This window comes from Lottia gigantea (assembly GCF_000327385.1).
Source record: "Lottia gigantea unplaced genomic scaffold LOTGIsca_19, whole genome shotgun sequence".
NCBI classification, from domain to species: Eukaryota; Metazoa; Mollusca; class Gastropoda; family Lottiidae; genus Lottia; species Lottia gigantea.
The window spans coordinates 983,647-1,004,690 of NW_008708358.1; the positions used below are offsets into that span (position 1 = coordinate 983,647).

General features: G+C 34.2%; 5 protein-coding genes across 5 annotated transcripts in view; 1 reads left to right on the forward strand and 4 right to left on the reverse strand.

Moving 5' to 3' along the window:
- Positions 1 to 149, reverse strand: part of LOTGIDRAFT_187351 (hypothetical protein) — a gene marked incomplete at its 3' end in the record, with an annotated part of 7,274 nt that extends 7,125 nt beyond the window's left edge. The window contains exon 1 of the mRNA XM_009052718.1: positions 25 to 149. Within this exon, the coding sequence (XP_009050966.1) occupies positions 25 to 58 (34 nt within the window). The remainder of the gene's footprint in view (positions 1 to 24) is intronic.
- Positions 150 to 7,047: 6,898 nt separating this feature from the next.
- On the reverse strand, positions 7,048 to 8,286 carry LOTGIDRAFT_159058 (hypothetical protein; the record flags this gene model as incomplete). The annotated part of the gene is made up of 1 exon (XM_009052719.1): positions 7,048 to 8,286. The coding sequence occupies one exon, from the start codon at positions 8,284 to 8,286 to the stop codon at positions 7,048 to 7,050; it is 1,239 nt and encodes a 412-aa protein (XP_009050967.1).
- A 1,427-nt stretch (positions 8,287 to 9,713) lies between these two features.
- On the forward strand, positions 9,714 to 10,647 carry LOTGIDRAFT_114542 (hypothetical protein; the record flags this gene model as incomplete). Its single annotated transcript, XM_009052720.1, has 3 exons — positions 9,714 to 9,782; positions 10,241 to 10,317; positions 10,551 to 10,647. 3 exons carry the CDS (start codon positions 9,714 to 9,716, stop codon positions 10,645 to 10,647), a joined length of 243 nt encoding a protein of 80 aa, XP_009050968.1.
- A 3,138-nt stretch (positions 10,648 to 13,785) lies between these two features.
- Positions 13,786 to 16,561, reverse strand: LOTGIDRAFT_231362 (hypothetical protein). Its single transcript, XM_009052721.1, has 7 exons — positions 16,475 to 16,561; positions 16,051 to 16,205; positions 15,789 to 15,881; positions 15,532 to 15,681; positions 15,105 to 15,231; positions 14,754 to 14,797; positions 13,786 to 14,460 (listed from the first exon to the last, which is right to left on the reverse strand). The coding sequence occupies exons 2-7, from the start codon at positions 16,184 to 16,186 to the stop codon at positions 14,276 to 14,278; spliced, it is 735 nt and encodes a 244-aa protein (XP_009050969.1). The 5' UTR covers positions 16,187 to 16,205; positions 16,475 to 16,561; the 3' UTR covers positions 13,786 to 14,275.
- Positions 16,562 to 18,431: 1,870 nt separating this feature from the next.
- LOTGIDRAFT_159061 (hypothetical protein) lies at positions 18,432 to 19,901 on the reverse strand (the record flags this gene model as incomplete). The annotated part of the gene is made up of 1 exon (XM_009052722.1): positions 18,432 to 19,901. One exon carries the CDS (start codon positions 19,899 to 19,901, stop codon positions 18,432 to 18,434), a length of 1,470 nt encoding a protein of 489 aa, XP_009050970.1.
- Between the last annotated feature and the right edge of the window lie 1,143 nt (positions 19,902 to 21,044).

Below are 21,044 nucleotides of genomic sequence, written 5' to 3' on the forward strand. Positions count from 1 at the left end.
CCACATTATCAGAGAAAAGACAACCTGCTAGGAGTATTATAAACGTATCTAACTTCATCTTCAACAAATTATCATCTCACACGGAAACTATTTACAATATAACTGAGTTTCTATATTACTCAGCCCAAATCCAAGAAAAATTTCAACGCCATTTTGAACATCATGTGATTTTTTAAGGGGAGATAATTAATACTTCTTTTAATTCAGACCACAACTAAGTTTACATTGATTGTTTACTTTGTTGTACGTGTTATTATGTAGGCTACCATATTTGATGATGAATACGATGATGATTAAGTTGATCGAGGTTGATTAGGTATATAGAATTGTCATCTTATCTTTTAACAGCAAAATTAATTTTTTCGTCTTCCAAAGGGAGTGGTTGAGATCTGACACCATTCAGCGAATCCTGACTTCGAATTTTTGACTTTTTATCTTTAGTGAGGTGATATATAAGTTTGAAAAAGGAAAGATCGTCTTAGAATAACTTTGCGTTGATAAAGATAAAAACATGCAGGTTTTGTTTTTACCAAGAGCAACGTTTTGCCAATTGATATAATGTTGTTTTGGATTTTGGGTTTCGTGTTCCAGTTGGGATCGTTGGAAGGCCTATACTTGGTTTATTTATTTATCTATAAAATGAAACTGGCACATTTTTATTCAATTTATTTCAGCTATAGCCTATATAAAATCATTTACAAAACAACATCACTTTAATCAATTTACAAAATAAATAATTAAGCATAAACACAACAGCTTTGTATAGGACACATTTAAGCTCCAAGATTACAGACATCTTAATACAAACAATAGTATGGGATATATCTTGTTAATCTGAATGAAAATTTTGTAATTTTGGAAGATCAATCAAAGTTTCGGTTTTTAAAAGTTTTTATTTTTAGTACAGGGGATATATTGCGAGAATCAAGGGGTAGCGAACTACATGTACATGTATAGACAGATCTAAAAGCTGAGAAACCACACCTCGCTATTTAAACTATTGTTACTCCAAGAAAGTCAATTAAAGCTCCTTGGTAATTCCAAAGCAGAATGTATCACTATATCTGTCCATCGCAATGATTCAAGGAGAGTATAAAGGAGTAGCCTACTTCACAAGGTGGCCTTTATAAAGCACTTAGTTTATCGTTTGCCTCCTCTTTCCGAGAAAAACGTGTTCTTAAAGTGTTGAATATAAAACACACTGAAACGGACGCTGCCACAAAAGCAAAAATAACAAACGTCTGTACAATTTCCGTTTCAAAGTCCACTTCAGTTGGTGGTTCTAAAAATAGAAATGATATTGGACATCATCAGTCACCTCGCTTACTGATCAACTCAATCATAGATTGACACCGGGTGCTGTTTCTAGATAACAATGTAATGTTGTTACTATTTGGACCCCTAAGGTATATTGTAAGACGGGCCCGTAGCTAGCAAAGGGTTATCAAGGGGGACAAATTTTTTGAAGGGGAGCTCAACTATAGCGACCGCATCGGACACCAAACCGGACATCATTAAATCTTTGCAATTGGGTAGGGTATATGGTATGAAGATTAACAAATGTCAGTGGTACCTGTTGGGTTGGTGACTAATTGCACTGATGTGTCCGTCGTAGTGGTGATAAAACCACTTCCGTTGGTGCTAGGGTCCGTATTGCTGGACACGCCTGTCATTGTTGTAGTTGTTTCGGATTGTGTAGATGATGTTATTGCTGGTATTGTTGATACTGTTGTTTGATCGCTTACTGAAAACAATGAGGTCCAAATGGTTTGAAGATAAACACAAAAGAAATCAGATGAGATGGCCTGAGTTTACAGTTGATATTTATCATTATACGCTTTCGAGGTGGGAAGGGGGGGGGGCAAATTGTCCGTAAACATAGGCATATTCTAAGAATTGATAGACGCGCAGAAATGAAAAAGAATATACTCACTCGCACAAAGATTATTAGAACAAACTTGAGCTTCAGCCGGACATTCTGTACATGCAGGACCAAGTTTAAATGGCTTGGTGTTTGGAAAATTCCCACTGTATAAATAAATAAAATAGCAAATCAGACTGGGTATAAAGAAATGATATCATGACGACCGGTTCCAATACCATTACCTAATAAAAATAATTTTTTTACCGGGGAAGATCTGTTTTTCCTGGCAATTACCTTATTGTTCCATTTTATTTTTTAAGTTTTGATACAATAATGTTCACAAGCATCAGTACCATTTTGTACCATGTATGCATGCTCATGTATTCGTTTTGTTTCGTTTCGTTTCATGCGTGCGTAAGCGCCTGTATGCGTGCTTAAAAGCGACCGATTTCTTGAGTTTTGTTCAGTAGGTACGCTGATATCTTTTAAATCAAAATTGAAAGGGAAATATCTTACGCTGGTCCATAATTACAGACAATAAGAAGTCCTTGTTCAAAACCTTGAAAACTATTACTAATAAAGGAGCACCAATTAATGCCACACCCCATTTCATAACTTTCAGCCCAGACAACCTAAAATATACACTTCCGAGTTATACACGTAGCTATCAGCCCACACAGCTAGCAAACTAAAATATACACTTCGAGATATACACATAGCTTTCAGCCTAAACATCTGCCAACCTAAATTGGCAATTAACCTGTATATAGTGGCCAATACTTTGGTAAACTCCATATTATCATAATAGTATATCAACTTGTTTATAGAGGCCAAGTACGCTATTTTTTAGCGTATTGTAATATGTGTATAGTGACCAATTAATATTAAAGTTTATCAGATTAACATGATATATATTGGTATGCTATTGGCGGTAAACTTCAGAGTATCTTTACCTGTGGTAATGGTCACATTTTTAAGTAATGTTCAGATTATCATAATAAAAAGTATCTAAACCTGTGTATAGTGGTCATGTCCAATGTTATCGGAGAATCATTATGAAACCTTACCTGTGTATAATGACCACACACTTTTGAAGGCTTACAGATCAGAGTTTCGATATCATAGTCGTGTATCTCCTGCTGCCAGTGTTCTACGGCCTCTTCAACTTGATACCTATCAGCTGGAATACAATAATTATTTCTTAATAATACTTAAATATATACAACAAAATCGGCAATGTGCTTCACATCGTACTCTCAAACGAAATAGACTACTGTGATTATTCAAATCTAATTTCAACAATTTCTGTTTTTTTTTGATACATTTCATCTTTGGTGTAATCTCACAAGTTTTCTACAAAGTCTCGATCTAAATATGTTTATTTTAACCAATTAAAAGTGTGTCATGTATAACCCATTCCTCGAAAACAATGACAATATCAAATCCCAAAGTACAGCAATATAACAGCCTATTATCATTTCGCTATCCCACGATTGATCTTAGTTATTTCCATTTTCATTGGAGCACAAAATTAGGACGTAAAACTCCATTCATCCTTGTCATTTGACAATACTTAAGGTATATTTTTAAAACTAAGAATATTCTATAATATTAAGCAACCATGGCACACTTGAATAGTTAAAAAAGCTACATAATTAAGATTATAGCTTTTATTTTAACATTTTATTTTTCAAAAGCAAGGTACCTTGACTGATAAAGAAATTTTCACCAACATTACTAAAACCAAATCTATCTTTGGTATCTGGATTATGACCAAATGTACAACTATCTACCCAACCTTGCGCCATTCCCTCCAAATCTGTATTCCATGTCTGAATAATAAAACAAGTCGCATTTATATATCCGGTAATCTCTTTATTAATATAGTTCACTCAACGTGCATATCATGCCGAGGAACAGGTACGACCAGATTTGTCGGGCTACTTTCATCAGTGTTCCATTCTATATGGGCACGAGTGAGCCGAGAAAGATCAATGCCAAGCGGTTCCGCTGATGAACAGCTGATAGAAATGATCCTTCCTGAACCAAAGTTGTTATCCTTTTTTTCTTACTTTCGTTTTAAGACGTAACAAGCCATCAAAACAACTGCTGTAATAAGGTTGAGACACTTTAAAGCAGGAATGTTTGTAATCAGTGACGGCACCAGTGAGTAAGCATTCAGACGAGTAAGCGGTTCCTAATTTACCTGGTGAAAATTCTGTGGGTTAGAGTTAGGTAGGGTAAAAGTATACATGTACTTACCAGAACTCGCATGTCACTACTGTTACTTTGGCGTCTGAAGTCATTGTGTGTAGTAAGAAGTGCAGTGATATCTTCAGGGGTGAAGCCAGAGATAGCTGCCCCTTGTCTGTCATCCCCCATCCCATCTTTTATCACTAATCCTAAGCTAATATAAAGTATTATATATACTCTTCTAAGCATTGCATTATCTGAAATATACCAGTGTACTTGTATATTATGCACTATAAATATAATATGTAAGATATAACTAGTTAATTCTCGGTCTACGAAATATCACTGGCAATCCCTCTAGGGCATAACTATCTACAAAATATTGGGGGTTCCGATGAAACCTCACAATTTTTCAAAATTGACATATTGTTACCGAAATAAAGCATTTGTAAAGGCACATCTTCTCTTTAAACCTTGTTTTCTAAAATAAAAGACTATAGGATCCTTCGTCTTATCTTTACTGTTTTAATTAATAAATGTTCAAGTTTTATAGAATTTTTTTATTCTATCTCAACTACAACAGAGATCAAATTACCTGTTTAGTTCTTTGCGTGGACTTTTTAAATAAAAGTTCTCTTATTCCGAACCAAATCTAGCTTCAGTATTCTTATAAATCAGTTTACACTTTCGTTCTTATATTTATTTACAAGAAAATATATCCAACATGCATTTAGCAAGCACACCTACCTTATTTGACTTTAATTGAGTAATCCGTTTAAATGTAAATTCAACCCATTGCAAGTCTTCAGTCAAACCCAGGACACAGTGTTAAAAATATTACGTCAAAAATAATCCCAATTTGACCCCTTGTTAGAATTCATAGTTAAAGAAATGGCCCCTATTCTACTCTTTTATGTGCCTTCTATCGTCATTATAAAAGTACCGTTGTTGATACTGATCATGGCAATAGCGCTTGTAATTCTTGGTATTTCATCGTATCACCAACTACTAGTGTCATCTCTTAAAATATCATTCCATTCGCTCAGTGATCGGATGTTCGAAGGACGAAGCGTCTAGTTGTTCGGTTGGCAAAAGGTTCTGCTTGATACAGATAGTGCCAGTTGAAGACTTTGCGATAGTTTGGAATAGAAAAAAGTAGATTGATGCCGCTACCCTGACTATTTTTTAATATCATTGCACATTGTGTGGTGTTTCCAATCGGTTAAAACAGACTGTCGTACCTGTCTCAACGCACGAGTAAGAAAATAAGTCTCGGCGTTGTAATATTGAATAATATAATAGGCTTATAGAGGGAGTATTGTTCAAAAACTTTTCAACCACGGTATCAATTATTCCTTGTGAAATTTAGCCAACAATGCAACTGCCTATACAATTTACAGTAAAATATGATTCAACTGTATTTTGTATAAAACGTAAATCGGTTAGATCTGGCAGATATTAAATTTATTCATTTTTTTCAACTCATTTGGTTTTTTTTATCTGTTTATGTTTTGTTTGAGTTTTTATATTTTGATTTATTTTGTTTATTTTATTCAATTTGTTTGATTTATTTGATTTTCTTAATTACATATTTGTTAAAATAACTGCCAACTCGCAATAATTCCAACATATTTTGCAAACTTCTTCCTTTTTTATCAGTATTAATTTACAAAAGATCTGTAAAAGGGAGTTCCTGATTTTTACATGACTGTGCCAACTTTCAATTTAGTCCAACGATTGCGTTCGTCTTCAGGCCATGTTTACTTGATATACACACCCCTTGTTACACACTCTTTAGAAAGTACTAGAGATCTAGCCACATTAATGTATTATAAGGTTATAAAATCTATTTAAAAGTATGTTCTATTCAATCTCTATATAGACATAGATACAAGTCAAAGCCATTATGTTAGTACGATTACATTTGATTTCAATATCAATAATATAATATTTATTCCATTGATCGTTTACAATAGATTTTAATGTTAGGCGTCTATATTTATCACCATTCCTTACAGATTATTCATAAAGGTCTTCTAAGCTAGTCCATATCGAAAATTGACCTTCGTTGAAACCATGTTTATAGTTTGAGGAGTTATATTTTGTTCAAAATCCTTAGAAATATGATTCAAGTAGCAAATTGGTCGCCCTGTTAACATGCTTTTTTTTTTATTGAGAAATGACGGAAATGAAAGGACTGGAATGTCATTTCGCTCAGAGTGACTGCCCTGTAAGTTACAAAATTAAACAACGAGCTTTACTGTATATTTTCGTGTATAATACGCAGATTTTCAGCATGTTAATTTGATATCTACAATATAAAACAATAATAGCCCTTGTATGTCGTACTCAACCTTTCAAGAGCACCTATGTCCACTCTGCAAATGGGTTTGTCTACTCACCTTTTAAGGGAGAATACATACTGCTAAGAGTAACTGTAATGTTTGCAACGCTGAAAATATATTTCATTGTCTTGGGATGCTCGTGAGTTGAAAGAAAAAAATATTGCCTCATACATCTGGTATTAACACATCTCTTAGTTAAAAATATCACACGAACAAGCATCATAACATATCGATTTAGGTTTCTGAAAAAAAAGATCGTTGTTTCTCTCTATATTTATCTATAGCTTACCAAACTAAACATTGGAAGAACAATCTACGCGCACCATAATCTATATTTCTGGCAGAAAATTACACTCTGTAAACATACTTTAGGTATATTCTGTTGTCATGGAAAGCATGTATAAAATATAATTTAACAAATGTAATTACAGAGAGAAGGCTTAGCAATGGCTTCAAACCATTCGTTATGGCTACTTGATTGACCAGCCGCACAAGAATAAAAAAAAATATAGGACGTGAAGTTAAACTCCATTTCGATTCATTTGACTTTGACAAGTATCTGTGTGCCATACCTACTCTCTTAAGATAAAAAAAAATCAAACATAAACAACACTCGGGTTTTATTGAAATAATTCACATGAAAGATCAACAAACTAATTGTTTATTGTTAAAACACAGTCTGGATAAATCACCCTTGATTTCATCTCGTAGATCATGAACTGAACTATCAACTGTTCCATAAATACGAGTCATCAGCTGTTGAAGCCTCGACAAGTTCTGTTGGAGTGTCCGAGTGTCTCGTTCGTGAACTGTATCTGCTCCTTCCAAATCTTTAACAGTTTGCGTAGCTTTATAGATAGAGCGTTTCATATCACGGAAATTTTCACCATGTTCATCTATCATATCGAATAGATCTGCTTGTTCATCTTCTAGGCGATTAATTCTAGCATTGACTCTAATTTCAGTTCCATCAAGTGTGTTGATCAGGTTCTCTATACTGGCCATTCTAGAACGGTGATGACTGGATTCAGTGGCGAGTTGCCGAAGTTTTCTCTGTTCATCGTTGATGGTATCTTCTAAATGGTACAGTGAGGTCTGCATGTTCTTCTGGTTAACCTCCGTTCTAGCAGCATAAGCCTTTTGCTCCGAAACTTTATGTTCCAATTCTTCTATAATGATGTACAACGGTTTCAGTAGATTATTCATGTCGAAGACATAGTTCTGTGTATCGTTGTAGCTCGCTGGTAAGGCCGTAACATAATCTAGACCTTCGACGTCTCCGGAGCTTTCCATTTCGTCCGTCGTGTTGTAAGCCTCAGATGTGTTTGTTAATGCCATAAGTTCCGGTTCAAGAGTTGTAAATGTATCGGTATCGGCTTCGGTTGTTGTGTCGCTAATGGAAGATGTAGCCAGTCCCTGAACGGCTGCCTCAAGCTCACGAAGTTTAATATTGACTCGTTGAAAAGCAAGTTTCGTCTTCTGCGCTTCACGAATAACAATGTTTTCCAGTGCGATCAAACTGGGCATTATTTCTTCTATCCACTGCTCGTGACGTATAGCATACGATCTATTAACAAAATTTGAAAATAGTCCTCTTGTGAGATTTTCAAAGATACCCGTATTCCGACGAACTCTTATTTTTTCAGTTCTTTCGTCTTTTTGATTATATTCCTCCTCATTTTCCGAAATATCACCACCCCCTTCCGCCACAAGTCTTAATTTATCCAAGAATGTCTGAGTGTTAGAATTTCCGAACTTTGATTCCTGCCTAGAATATCCTTGAGGAATGACGCTGTTAATCTGCACAGTTAGATACATAATAAAACACAGTAAAAGTATATGATACAGTACATAAAAATGTCCCTTGGTCAGTTTTGTCGCCATCTTGATAGCTCTACTTCCCTTGATTTCGAGGTCAATAGTCATACAGCGAACAACTATTTTTAATTTCTATTTTAATTACCTCTTATAACGAGGTCAGTCCAGTTAATGTACTGAATAATGTTCCAAATAATATATTCCATAAAGGTTAAGACATTTGATTGGTTGACTATTCTTCGATGATCCAATCACATCTATCATATTACGCGCGTTTTCTTACATAGTAATTAATCTCAAGCAGCAATTGAACACAATGGGGCAATTCCGGAGTTTCATGTTTAACCACGATGGCTTTTCAGAACTCAGAATATTTAGCAAGTTTTCTAACATTGGCCTACTTTTTTTTTTATTGCGATGAGACACATATTATGCACCACCAAAATCCTCTGAAGGGAAGATCGGGGTATTTTTTTAAACAATGCTTAAATCGTGATTTTTTGCAATTTGAGTTATTGTTCTTTCAATATTTAATACAGTCTTATAATGAAATGATGGAAAAAATTCCACAAACAAAATTGTATACTCTGGCCTTTTGTGGGGTTGGGTGTGGGGGAGGAGGGAGTGTTAAACCGTCATTCCAAAGTTCTTTGGTCGACATCATGATATCCTTCAGAAATAAATTGATGAATTTGTATTTGCTATGATTTAAGATTTGCTCAGTAATGTCCCAGCGATAAATAGTTGAATGTTTGCCACTTTGAAAGTCTAATAGTAATCGTAATGGCTTACACGCTTATCCGCAGCAATCCATATGCGATGTCGACTTCTGGCTACTTCACCACACCCTCCCCCTCTTTACGAGTAAATAAGGACTGTTCCTGTTCCAGATTACAGTATTTGAGCTGCATCTTAATTTCGCCACAATTGCTAAGAAAGAAGGTCTTTCGAGGAAAAAAGTCCTGTCTTTTAACCTTAGACGATGTGGCCCGGTCAGTGGTCATTCTCTTATTAAATGAAATTTCCTGTAAAATTTTTGAGAAAATGTCAAGTGTACCCAAGGTCAAGATAAACTAGTTATTAAGCTAATGAAAGTCGTTAACAATTTTAAGTCCATATTAGATCTTATCTTGATTGAAATTTGAATACGGTGGTATCTCTGGTTCGGACTACAATATTCTGAGATGAATGACTTTGTGAAATTTTTGTGGTCTGAATTCAAAGGGCTACACATAAAATACTGTCATGGAGATGATTTAACTTCTATTTTCTTTTATAAATACATGATTAAATTCTGAAAAAGTTCATTAGATTGTCCAATGATTTTAAGCGTGGTTTTAATCAATCTTCGAAGGTCTGGCAAATTCGTTCGTTTCTTTCTAACTAAACAGCGAGTCGTGTTCCAAATTTGAAGAAACCACCGGTGACAGAGAAAGAAGAAACGGCGCACTTGTTCTTTGTTGTGGAAATATTTGAGTTTTTTTAGAAATAAAATGTCTGTTGCGTTTGCTCCACCTCAAAAGGGTAAAGGCCCCCAACCTAACCAAGACACCATTCAAAAGGTACAGTAACAAAGAATGATAGAACAGATAAATATTTCTTTTCTCTCGAAAGTCGAGACAATTCAGGGGAAAGAACTCTGCTCTTGTTGATAAAATGAATTTGCAGTGAGTTTCACATGCATGCATTTGTGCAACTTTTAGGACAATGGAAACCCCAACGTCATGTATAATGAAGGAAATTCTGCTAGAACAGTGACATATCTTGAATCTGTAAACAAAGATGTCTGGTTACATGAACATCATTTCAGAGCCTTATAGTTATATAGCCCAACTATTATTCACTGATATTGCTTTCAATGACTATAACTTAAGCATTTTATGTACGGTACTATTTAGAATATTCAGGATCTCTTTATGCCACTAATTGCTGATGGTATATCTATTTATCATGCTTTGAATGAATCTTACAGTCCATTCAAAAGGAACTGAATCTATTCATATTTTAAATTATTATTTAGATGTTGGATGAGAACAATCAGTTAATTCAAACAATAGCAGATTATCAGAATAGTGGAAAGGCTACAGAATGCTTACAGTGAGTAACTTTTTTTTTTTATGCCAGTGAGTCAGTGACACAGCAACTGTCTGCAATCTAACGACCTTACTTTAGTCAATCAAAGCTTTATCAATGAGTACTAGGTTTGAAGAAATTCACATTATGAATATGGCTATATTAGATATCTCTTAATTCAAATAGGTAATTTAAAAAGTTAGCAATATTAATTATATTTTCCTTTTTTCATAATTTTTTTTTTTATGATATTGCAGATATCAACAAGTATTACACAGAAATCTGGTATATTTAGCTACAGTGGCTGATTCAAATCAAAATGTTCAGGCTTTACTGCCAGTAAGTATTTTGTAATGGCTTTGTCTTTAGAACCAGCATTTGAGTATTTTATCAATGAAATCAACAGGCCACAAGGGTTACGCTTGAACTATCTCAAATTCAGCTATGACTTGATATCTAGTTTTATAAGAATGACCCCCTTCCCATTTACCTATGGAATCAGTCATTATCACAAGCTGATTGCTGTGTAAAAAATACACTAAAGGAATGTTATAAGCTTTTAATGTTGTGGCTTTTAATGCTTTGAGTCAACAGAAATCATGGAAGCATTAAATTCATGTGTTACCATTCATTATATTTTCAGGCGCCAGGACAGATGAGTTCTACAGCTGGAAATATGCCTAATCAACCTCCAAGAGGTCAAATGAGACCCCCAGGTCAGATGACACAAATGAATTCAGGTAAATTCCTTTGTATCTTGTTTTTGCATGAAATAATCCTTATAAAATATTTACGATAGAATAAGAATTAATCAGTAGGGTTTAACTAGATTTCATTTATTTTCAGGAAATCCAATGCCACCTGGTTCTAATCCTCCTAATTCTGCTGGAAATCCAGGAATGCCACCGAGCAGTCAATCTGGTTTCAATAACCCTATGTCCAGTAATCAACCTCAGGGTGGTACAAATTCAGGGTACCCTAGACCAAATATGGGACAGCCACCAACAACCGGTCCTGGTCAACCTGGTCTCATGAATCAAAGTAAGTTTAAGTGTTTATTTTGTGTAATATGCATTAATGTGTAATATGTGGCAGTGGTATTTTCAAAAACATAAGAGTTAAAAGACCAAACTTCGTGTTGACCATCAGCAATCTTTTAAGAAATTGGGTTCTTGGAATTCTCACACAATGGTTTTTTGCATGGTGTTGCTCGCCTATCAGACCAAAATGAAAAGGTCATTTCATTTGAAATAATGTATTTTCATTACAGGTCAAGGAATGGGAAGCCAAGGTAATATGCCTCATTATAATCAGGGAGGTTACCCTAATCAACAACCTATGATGTCCCAAGGTAACCAGCCTATGATGTCACAGGGTAATCAATCAATGATGTCACAGGGTAATCAACCAATGATGTCGCAGGGCAACCAACCTATGATGTCACAAGGGAGTGGCGGTCAAATGATGAACAACCAATCAGGGCCAGGGAATAATAATATGATGGGTAATCGACAGATGACTCCCAATAATTACAGACGTCCAGGAGGTAAGAGTCCATTCATTTACAACTATGTGTATCTTGCATGCTGATTCTAGGATCCTGGCCCTGTATTCTCGAAACGATCTAACGTTAGGATGTTCTAGAATCAATGTTTGAAGATAAGAACCTAGGACATCCTAGCTCTATGATTGTTTCGAGAATACGGCACCTGGATAGCTGTTGACACAATGGATATGTATCGTGACAAATATGTGACATGTCATGTCCTGATACAGATATACCGTGCCATCAAACTATCATATAGACTTTTGCCATTTTAAATTCATTTGGTGGCTGATTTGTGTATAATAATATAATTGTTCTCATAATATCTTCAAGTACTGTTTATTTTTGTTTGATGATTTTTTCTGACATGTCAGTTGTATTTTTGAAATCTATTAAATTGGTTTTTGTTTATTTGATTTATTTGTGTAGGTTCAGGAGGTCAACCTGGCTATAATCAACCTAACTATCCTCAACAGATGGCTGGAAACCAACCACCATATAACAACCAACCTCAAGGACAACCAAATTACAACCAAAATCCCCAAGGTTACAACCAGGGATCAAATATGCCTCCTCAAGGTCAAGGACAGTATTACCCACCAGGTCAAGGTCAACAACGATATCCACCTTTTAATCGCCAGGGTAACATGCCCAATAACATTCCTCCAGGATCCGGGGGGAACATGCCTCCAAATAATCAGATGAGTGGTCCTGGGCCTAATCCAATGCAGGGTAGTGGAATGCAACCGATGCCTCAGGGTCAGATGCCAAATCAAATGCCACCTCAAGGTCAAGGACAAGCTGGGAATTATCAGTATAATCAGGGACAGTTTTAGGTTGTGGTTCGAAATGCTATGTGGAAAGACACTTGCTTTTCGTGATGAGGAGTTGACTTTTTCATGACATTTGGAGATAAATTCCTTGATATTCAAGGGTTAGCTGTAAATATTTTATATATATGATGAATCTCAATTATAAGTTTATTTAAATTCCAATGAGAAATATGTGATGTATATATATTGTGAGATTATGAATTGATAATATAACATATTCCATGAATATCGCTTTATGGGATTGAAGAAAGGATTTTTAGTTGTTTTGTAATCATTTCTATCAGTTTACAGTGTGGTAGTTCAGAATTTCTGAAGTGAAGTATTCTGTTACCAAATGCTTACAAAACACTTAAAGTCATTCATTCAATCTCTTTTAATCACCACTTTACACGTGTAAATGATTAGTTTGTATTTGTAAATAACCATTTCTTGTATTTCATGTCCAATTCCTTTTATATGTTGTAGATTTTTTGTTACATAACAATTTTCTCTGAAAAAAATATATAATTTTCCATAAACTTAATTGGCTAAATCTGTTGAGGATATGTGACTTATCGGTACATTACTCAAGAGTGGCCAATGTAAACTTGAAATATTTTTTTGTAAAATTCTTCATATTGTCTAAAAGACTTGTGTACATTTACATATATTGTTTATTTACTCCCATGGTTAAAAAGGCTACAAGTGAAGACTAAAGTAACTGGTAAATATGAGTCAGCTCAGCAGAGCATATGAAATATTTTTGTGTATCAAATTTATTTTTGCATAATTATCAGTATTAATGATTTGGTCCTCTAATAAATCTATGTAATCATTTGTACATTTCAATGTAAATAGTTGACATTTCATTCACATTGTAATTATGAAATAAATTGGTTCATGGCTTCTTTATCCTTCTTGGAAAATTCATAAAGCTTACGTCTTTTTGGAATAATTATACTTATTCCATAATTCCAATTCGTCCTTTCATCACTGATGAATATATCTAATGATTTGAAATGGGAAAGCCTGCAGCATCCTGTTTTCTGTCCCTTCACATCAGAATAAAACAACATTTTCTCTTATACCCCTAGCTTACATTATACAATAGCTTCATGAATAGATAGCAAAGCTCAGTATGATAACAGTTTTATTTACAATGTAAAATATAACAATGAAAAATGAAGATGTTAACAATGCATTATGAAGTAGTTATAACATGCCCACTTGTGGAACTTTTTTGAATCAAACATTTTTATCAGATAAATTTTATGACAATTCTTATAATTTAACTTTTGATAGATGTTGGCCAATATGCAGTCAGCATTTTTTTTTTCTACTTCATTGAGGATTGTCCCCAATTATCTAAATAAACAGCCACAGAAGTTAAGTTGACTTGGTACAATGAAATAAATGGAACGAAACAAACTAAAGTTAAGAATATATGTATATCTATAGGTCCCATCAAATGCAAACAATTGTATTGCTAGGATATATAGAAAATTCTGTAAGGTTTCTTGAAATAAATTCCACACAAACACTGGACTGCAGAGTTGATCCAAAAAGTCTAAATGCAACTTATGTTGAAGTGAACAATGAACGAGTGAAACATAAGCAATGAAACTCATCCATCAGCCTGTTGTACTACCACTTTCTTAATTTTAATAGGACGAGATAATTCAATAGAAGAATCACTAGAAGTAGAGTCCGAGTCACTGCTATGATCATCATAAAATCCAATGCCTGGTAAAATACCAATTACTTTAGCTGTTTGAACAGTTGACTGTACAGTTCCATTGTTGTCTGCCTCTAAAGATTGCAAAAGAAAACAATATATAGAACCAGGTCATTATAAAGTAGATATCACATAATACATCAGTAAAATATATGGTCTGTTTGAAAGTAATGAACTGTAAAGATTATGCAGATGATTTTATCTTGAAAAAAAATCACAATATATGCCATAATTAAGTATAATTGACTTTACTGTACTGAACATATAAATTCATAATATTTATCTATTACTAAAATTCGTCAGTGCCAGCAAACTTCTTCACTCTTAACACTAAAATATCCAACAAAAACCCCAAGAATTACTGTACCTGAATCCACTTTTGCCGGCTTTGAATCACCATGATCATCGGTACTGGAAGAATTATAAAACAATTTTGAAAGAACTTGCATCATTTAAATGCAGACTTTAAAGCAGAGTCATCATGCTATAATTTCATTCCACAAAAAAAAATAACTCAACCCTTTTTTAACCCCAAATTAATATGTTTTTAATTACTATGATACCAAATTATGTTACTCAGAGTTAAACACTATGCGATCTTCAGACAACTGACCTGTTTCAGCCTGCATCCCTACTGAAGTTTGACAATTAGAAACATATGTTTTAATAGGTGTACCAAATTATAATAGATGTAGCATGTACAATCTTAATAATGTACCTTTTTCGTTTCACAGCCCCAGCTAACAGGGCTTGTTGTGATTTTTTACTGGAAGCTATAGGTTGTGATTTAGATGATGAAGGCTTATCGAGTCTTTTTTCTTTGTCAGTCTCAGTCAACACTGAAGCTGAAGCATTGTAAAGATATGTTAAGGAAACCCAAAAAAATAAGTCTATATAGGGAGAAAAGGACCATATTTCCTTATAAGAAATTTTTTTGAAATTTTGTTAATTATAACAATATATTTATGCTTTGGCCTAAAAATAACAAGAACTGTTAAGATAATCTAGTCTCCTTTCATTTTAAAAAATGGTCGCAAATTCAAACTGTTTTCACCATAACATTCAGTTTAATCTGTGCCATATCACAATATTCCTGTATGACGTAAATAGGCACATACACACTTAAAATGCATTGACTCTTTGACTTGCAAGGTAAATATTCTTAAAGGATATTTTCAGTTCATTTAAGACAGTTTTTTCTTCAGATCTAATGGCTTTTTCAAGCTGTATTTGTCGATCTGAAACTTCTTCTAAAAAATCAACCTCCTCTTCATCTAAACCTTTTATAGAATTTTCTGAAAGTATAGAAGAGATAAAAGAAACTCACATAACCATACAACCATCAAGTAATTATGAAAACCGACAAACCAATGATTATCATCATCAAAAGAACTGTACTCACTCAGTTTATGTGCCTCTTCCCATTCCATTTCTTTGGCTTGTTTTTGTTCTTCAAGCTGTTCAAAAAGTGTTCTTGTATCTTCCTCAGGGCATTCTGGAATAAGCAGAATTAAACTTTTAGTACTGTTATTGGAAGCATGTTACATTATTATGGCTTAGCATAATTCTGAGTAGAAAGAAGACAGCTGAAAGAAAAGTTTGTAGGTCTGGATAACTAAGTGTTGATGATTTAAATCCCCCTATAAATAACAAATAATCATTACCTAGAGGCTGATCAGGTCTCCGAACTTTTTCCCATTCTTCTTGCCTTTTCTTCTTCTTTTCTTCTACCTCTTCAGCAGATTCAAACTTTTTAAATTCAAATCCAGAACTGGACGGTTTATTTCCTCCAAAACTCATTTTGCTTTCAGCAGTTCAACTAAAATGACATTTATTTGCGATAAAACAGGCTGTGATTATTCCTATTGTTCCAATTAACAACTAAAAAATGATTTTGTAATCGTTTTTTATTACTATCACAATCGATGAACCCAATGATAGAGTCCAATGATAGAGTTATAGTAAAAACTGGTGTGTACTGTGAGTGTGTGTGGTGTGAATTTGTAAAAGACAGCAAATATTTGTCCAACTGCAGCTCAAAATGCAAACACGTGCAAATATTTTAATTAAATTGCATTAAATCATTACCTTCAGCGACCTTTTTCGTAACCGTAAAGTCGGATAACACCCTTTTCGATATTTTTTGAGCAAACGTTTGGTTCATCCGGAACTCGCCATTAATGAAGAGGTAGTGTAAGACGCGAGTTCGGAAATACGTACAAAATTTGGATCCCATTTCGCCCCTTCTCTATTACATCCTTTTCCCATATCGTCCCAACCATTTCGCCCATTTCAAACATCACTCCTTTTGCTATACACCCTTTCCTTATTTTGTCTCTTGTTTTTCATTTTCCCATTTCCCCCATCCCCGTTTCGCCGTATATTTTATAATTATGATATTTGGGTGTGAATTCTAATCGAGACTAGTAGCTATTATTTATTGTACGAAGTGGAGTTACACTTGCCCCCCCTCCCCCTAAACCATGGTCCCATGTGCATTAGAGCACCTTTATTATCCTGAGGCAATTGGATTTATGAAGTGGCGATATGTTAAAAAACCCTAAGATATGATATGAATTTTAATAATACTGTTAATTTAGAAACTGTAGGCCTAATAACAATTGATTAAATCTTTTATCTGCTTTATTAAACAATAATGTACTTTAATGAACGCCTGCAATCAGTCAACCAGAGAGGTAGGCAAAAATACTTAAAGCATGGCGAAAAATAATCCATTAATGCAAAAGTATTGGTTATTAAGCTGTCTGAAAATGTAGGCTATATAAAGTGAATCGGCGCTTACGTAGCCTACATTGTCCAGTTTAGAACTCCAGAAAGAACTTCAAGTATGAGTGAAGCATTTACCATTACCAATGAATTTGAAGAGAAACGTAAATTAAATGAAGATGAACTAGTGGCCAGAATGGTCGAATGGGCTGCTTCTGGTCAATATGCACAGGTAAGGAGAAATTTTTAGATCACTTTCTGACCGATACTTCACTATAAGCTGATTCATTTATTGAAGAAATATAAAAAATTTCCAAGTTACAAATATATAGAACTTGCCAAATAGTAATGTATATAGGCCTAAAACTTGGTAGGCATAGGTATTTGACTAAAATTGAATTTAAACAGTTTGTATTTTGTAGCCATTTCGAATTTTAACCCCTTTGTTACCTCCATGGTCTTGAATAGTGAAAATGCCATAGCTACATGTATTCAGATTTTTTACCTTTTTAAAAAAATTAGATATCGCGGGCCTGAAGTTGTAGGCGAGGCTGTAGGGAAATTATTTCCCGTTAGTAAGAGAAGTGGTGTAAGGATCGTGGACGTTGGCGCTGGAACGGGTGATCTAGGACAAGAGGTAATTATGCTGTTTGCCATCACCTTAGGTAGGGCTGGTGACTTTATCCAAGTCCAAGTTTATTAATCAGGAAAAGAGCCTGCAGCTCATCTCCACAATATCGAGCTAGTACTTCGTCTTATACCTTGACTGTAATAGCCACTTTTCTTGTAACACGGAATGCAGCAACTTGGTAAAGTAGGCCCTAACATTTCATTGAGAGGTTTCACAGAATTAAAAAACCTTTAATTAATAAGGTGTCCCCTAAAGGGATTTGAAAACATAACATAAGTAAAATAACATGTATGATAATTAACATAAAAGTTCTTATTGCAAAACATAGGTAACAAACATTGCTTGCCAATCAAGATATAATATGGTCAATAAAATAAAGTCTCATTGATCCAAATCAGTAATCATCCCAATTACTAAATGGCACTGAGACACTTTTTGAAGGCAGTGGACATAATTAACTACAGAACATAGGCAACAAAACTAAACATACACATTTTCATAAGGGCATAACTTAACAAATCTTGGGAATACAATCAGAAACATTATCATTAACTAATCTTAAGTATTTAAAACTTGTTCCGTGATCAATTCTTAATAAAAAATAAAATTAAGTACCTGTACAGATGTCATTAAACTAAAACCTAGTATCACTTTGTGTTAAAAAAAATATATGACAAAATTTTAAAGTTAAAACTCTTCAAAGAATAAATTTCTCTCTGCAATATTTTCAGCGGTGTACTTTTCTTTTAAATAGTTTATATCCCTTTCATTTGTACTTGTTAATAAAGAGTCATCTCCCTTACACCAAGGTTGTAAATTACTTAAATCTGAACCAAACTCAATCCATTGCATAGCATTTTTAACATTACCACTAAAATACCACAGAACACTGATAATTTGTGCTTTGTTAATACCATATTTATTTTGAAATTCTTCAACAACTTTGGTCAGATCATTAGTTGTGGATTCTTCAGTTTCATCTGTTGAGAGTTCACTTGTGTCATTAGCAACAAAATCACGCAGGGAGGATCCTTTAGTATGTCTTTTAGTAGTTCTTTCTACAGGAGATTCAGTTTCCCCCCTCGAACTGAGTGAATCTAAGCAGGTAGGCTTGCACCCTTCTTTGGCCTTTTCAATTAAATTTTGATCAAATTCATCATCACAACATATCACATCTGATGTTTCTAAATTGTTTTTTTGGTCTTGCAAACATGATTCACTTTGTATAGTTTCTTCAGGTTGTGACAAAACATTGATACCAGCACTATCATTATCAGAAATCAGTGAATTCTTCTTACCCTCAACTTCAACTGATAAATTTTCACTTTTATTTTCAGCTGCCATTTTCATCAAGTTGATATCAAATTCGTCTTCTGACCCCGAAGACAACCTGCCCGCCATGGAGACATCAACACTTTTATTTGGCTCTAAAATATCTTCACTCATTTCTCGTGAATCATATTCCTCAATCTGATCTTCTAAATTCATTGCAATATTCACAAACTTTGAACAAGCATCTTCATGCTTTGGAGTGGAAGTTGGGTTAGTTAATGGGGATTTTGGTGGTGACGGTGTAACGGTGGATGACGTTATTGCACTACAGTTTGGGTCTGAGAGTTTTCTCGGTGAGGAACTAATTGTTTTTTCTATAACATTTTCAACATTTGATGACCTCTTCTTCTTTAATGGTGGGGGGTGATTTCCAAACAAACCAAAGTTAGAGTTTCCTTCCTTTGATTGATTATTGTTATTAGTTTTAAACACAGCTGTGGGAGAGCTAATATCACTCAAAGCTTTGCTAGTGTCTCCTGTTAATAATGATTTCCATGAATTAGGTATATCATAATTGTCAATGGCAGGTAGGATATATTTTAAGTAACGACATTTCATTGATTGCCATGAATGATCAGTAACTTTCGATCGTTCCATGACATCCCATAGTATTGTCCCAGTAACATTAGTCCACTGATTCTTAGTGGCAATATATGTCAATATTCTTATATCTTCATTTAAAGTGTATTTCTTTCTTCCTTTAAGATTTGATGAATGAACTTTTATAATGGTTTCTGCATCTTCTAAATCCAAGTCTAAGACCTCACCATTTTCTTGACTCTTCGTTTGGCCGTTTTCACTTGGTTGTTTTTCCTTATCTGCCATTATTACATACAAAAGGATATATCTGTTCAAGCAGAAACTCTGTCAACAATTACACGTCAAATGCTTAGCAAACTAAAGTCACAATATCCACATAGATCTATATTATAACACATACTTCTTCTGAAAACATAATTTTGACAGTATTTGCCGCCATTCTAGTCTCGACTAGCCAAGACGCTTTTCCACATTCATGTTAATAATCCGAAATGTCTAAATTATTTTGAATAAAACTCCCATTTCAAATAAAGCTGTCCTGATGAAGATTTTTTTATCTGAAACACATGCCAGCAGCTTCAGTCAATTAGTTACAATCGAGATAAAACCAATCGATATCTATTAATTATTTCAAATTTGAAAAACTAACAAAATACTTAAGTGATATATCTACTATATCCAATTTGCCGCCATTCTTGTCTCGACTACCAAAGACGTTTTTCCGCATTCATGCTAATAATCCGAAAAATGTCTGCATTATGATAAAAAAAAAACTTAAAAGAATATTATGCTTGATAAAGAACCATCGATGAAACGATGCAATATTATTTTACAGTAATTGTTAGAAATAAAATCAGACATTTTAAACTAACTTTGGTACTGTCAATATAATATATATGTAGCTTAATGATTTGTTAATTTTAATAGTTAAACACATCTTGAAAAGGAAATGTTTCTACCGATCTTTAAATCACTGATTCGACCGCACCTAGAAAATGCTGTATCAGTATGGTACCCAACCCTGAAAAAGCATATTGAGCAATTGAAAACACCCAACGTCGAGCCACCAAAGTAATAACAACTATGAGACATCTACCATATCCTGAAAGGCTAAAGTTTCTAGGCTTACCAACTCTTGAGTATGGGAGACAAAGAACGGACATGATCCAAGTATACAGATTCCTCAGTGGAAAAGACGAACTATCCAACAACAGACTATTAACACTAACTTCAAACACAAGAACCAGAGGTAACAGTAAGAAACTAGGAAAGCAGCGAACAATATTAGACGTAAGAAAGAACTCCTTCGCCATTAGAGAAGTCAATGACTGTAACGCCCTACCAGAGTATGTTGTAAACTCAACCTCCATAAACAACTTTAAATCTAATCTCAACTCAGCCTGGAAAAACATTAAATCAAAATTCACT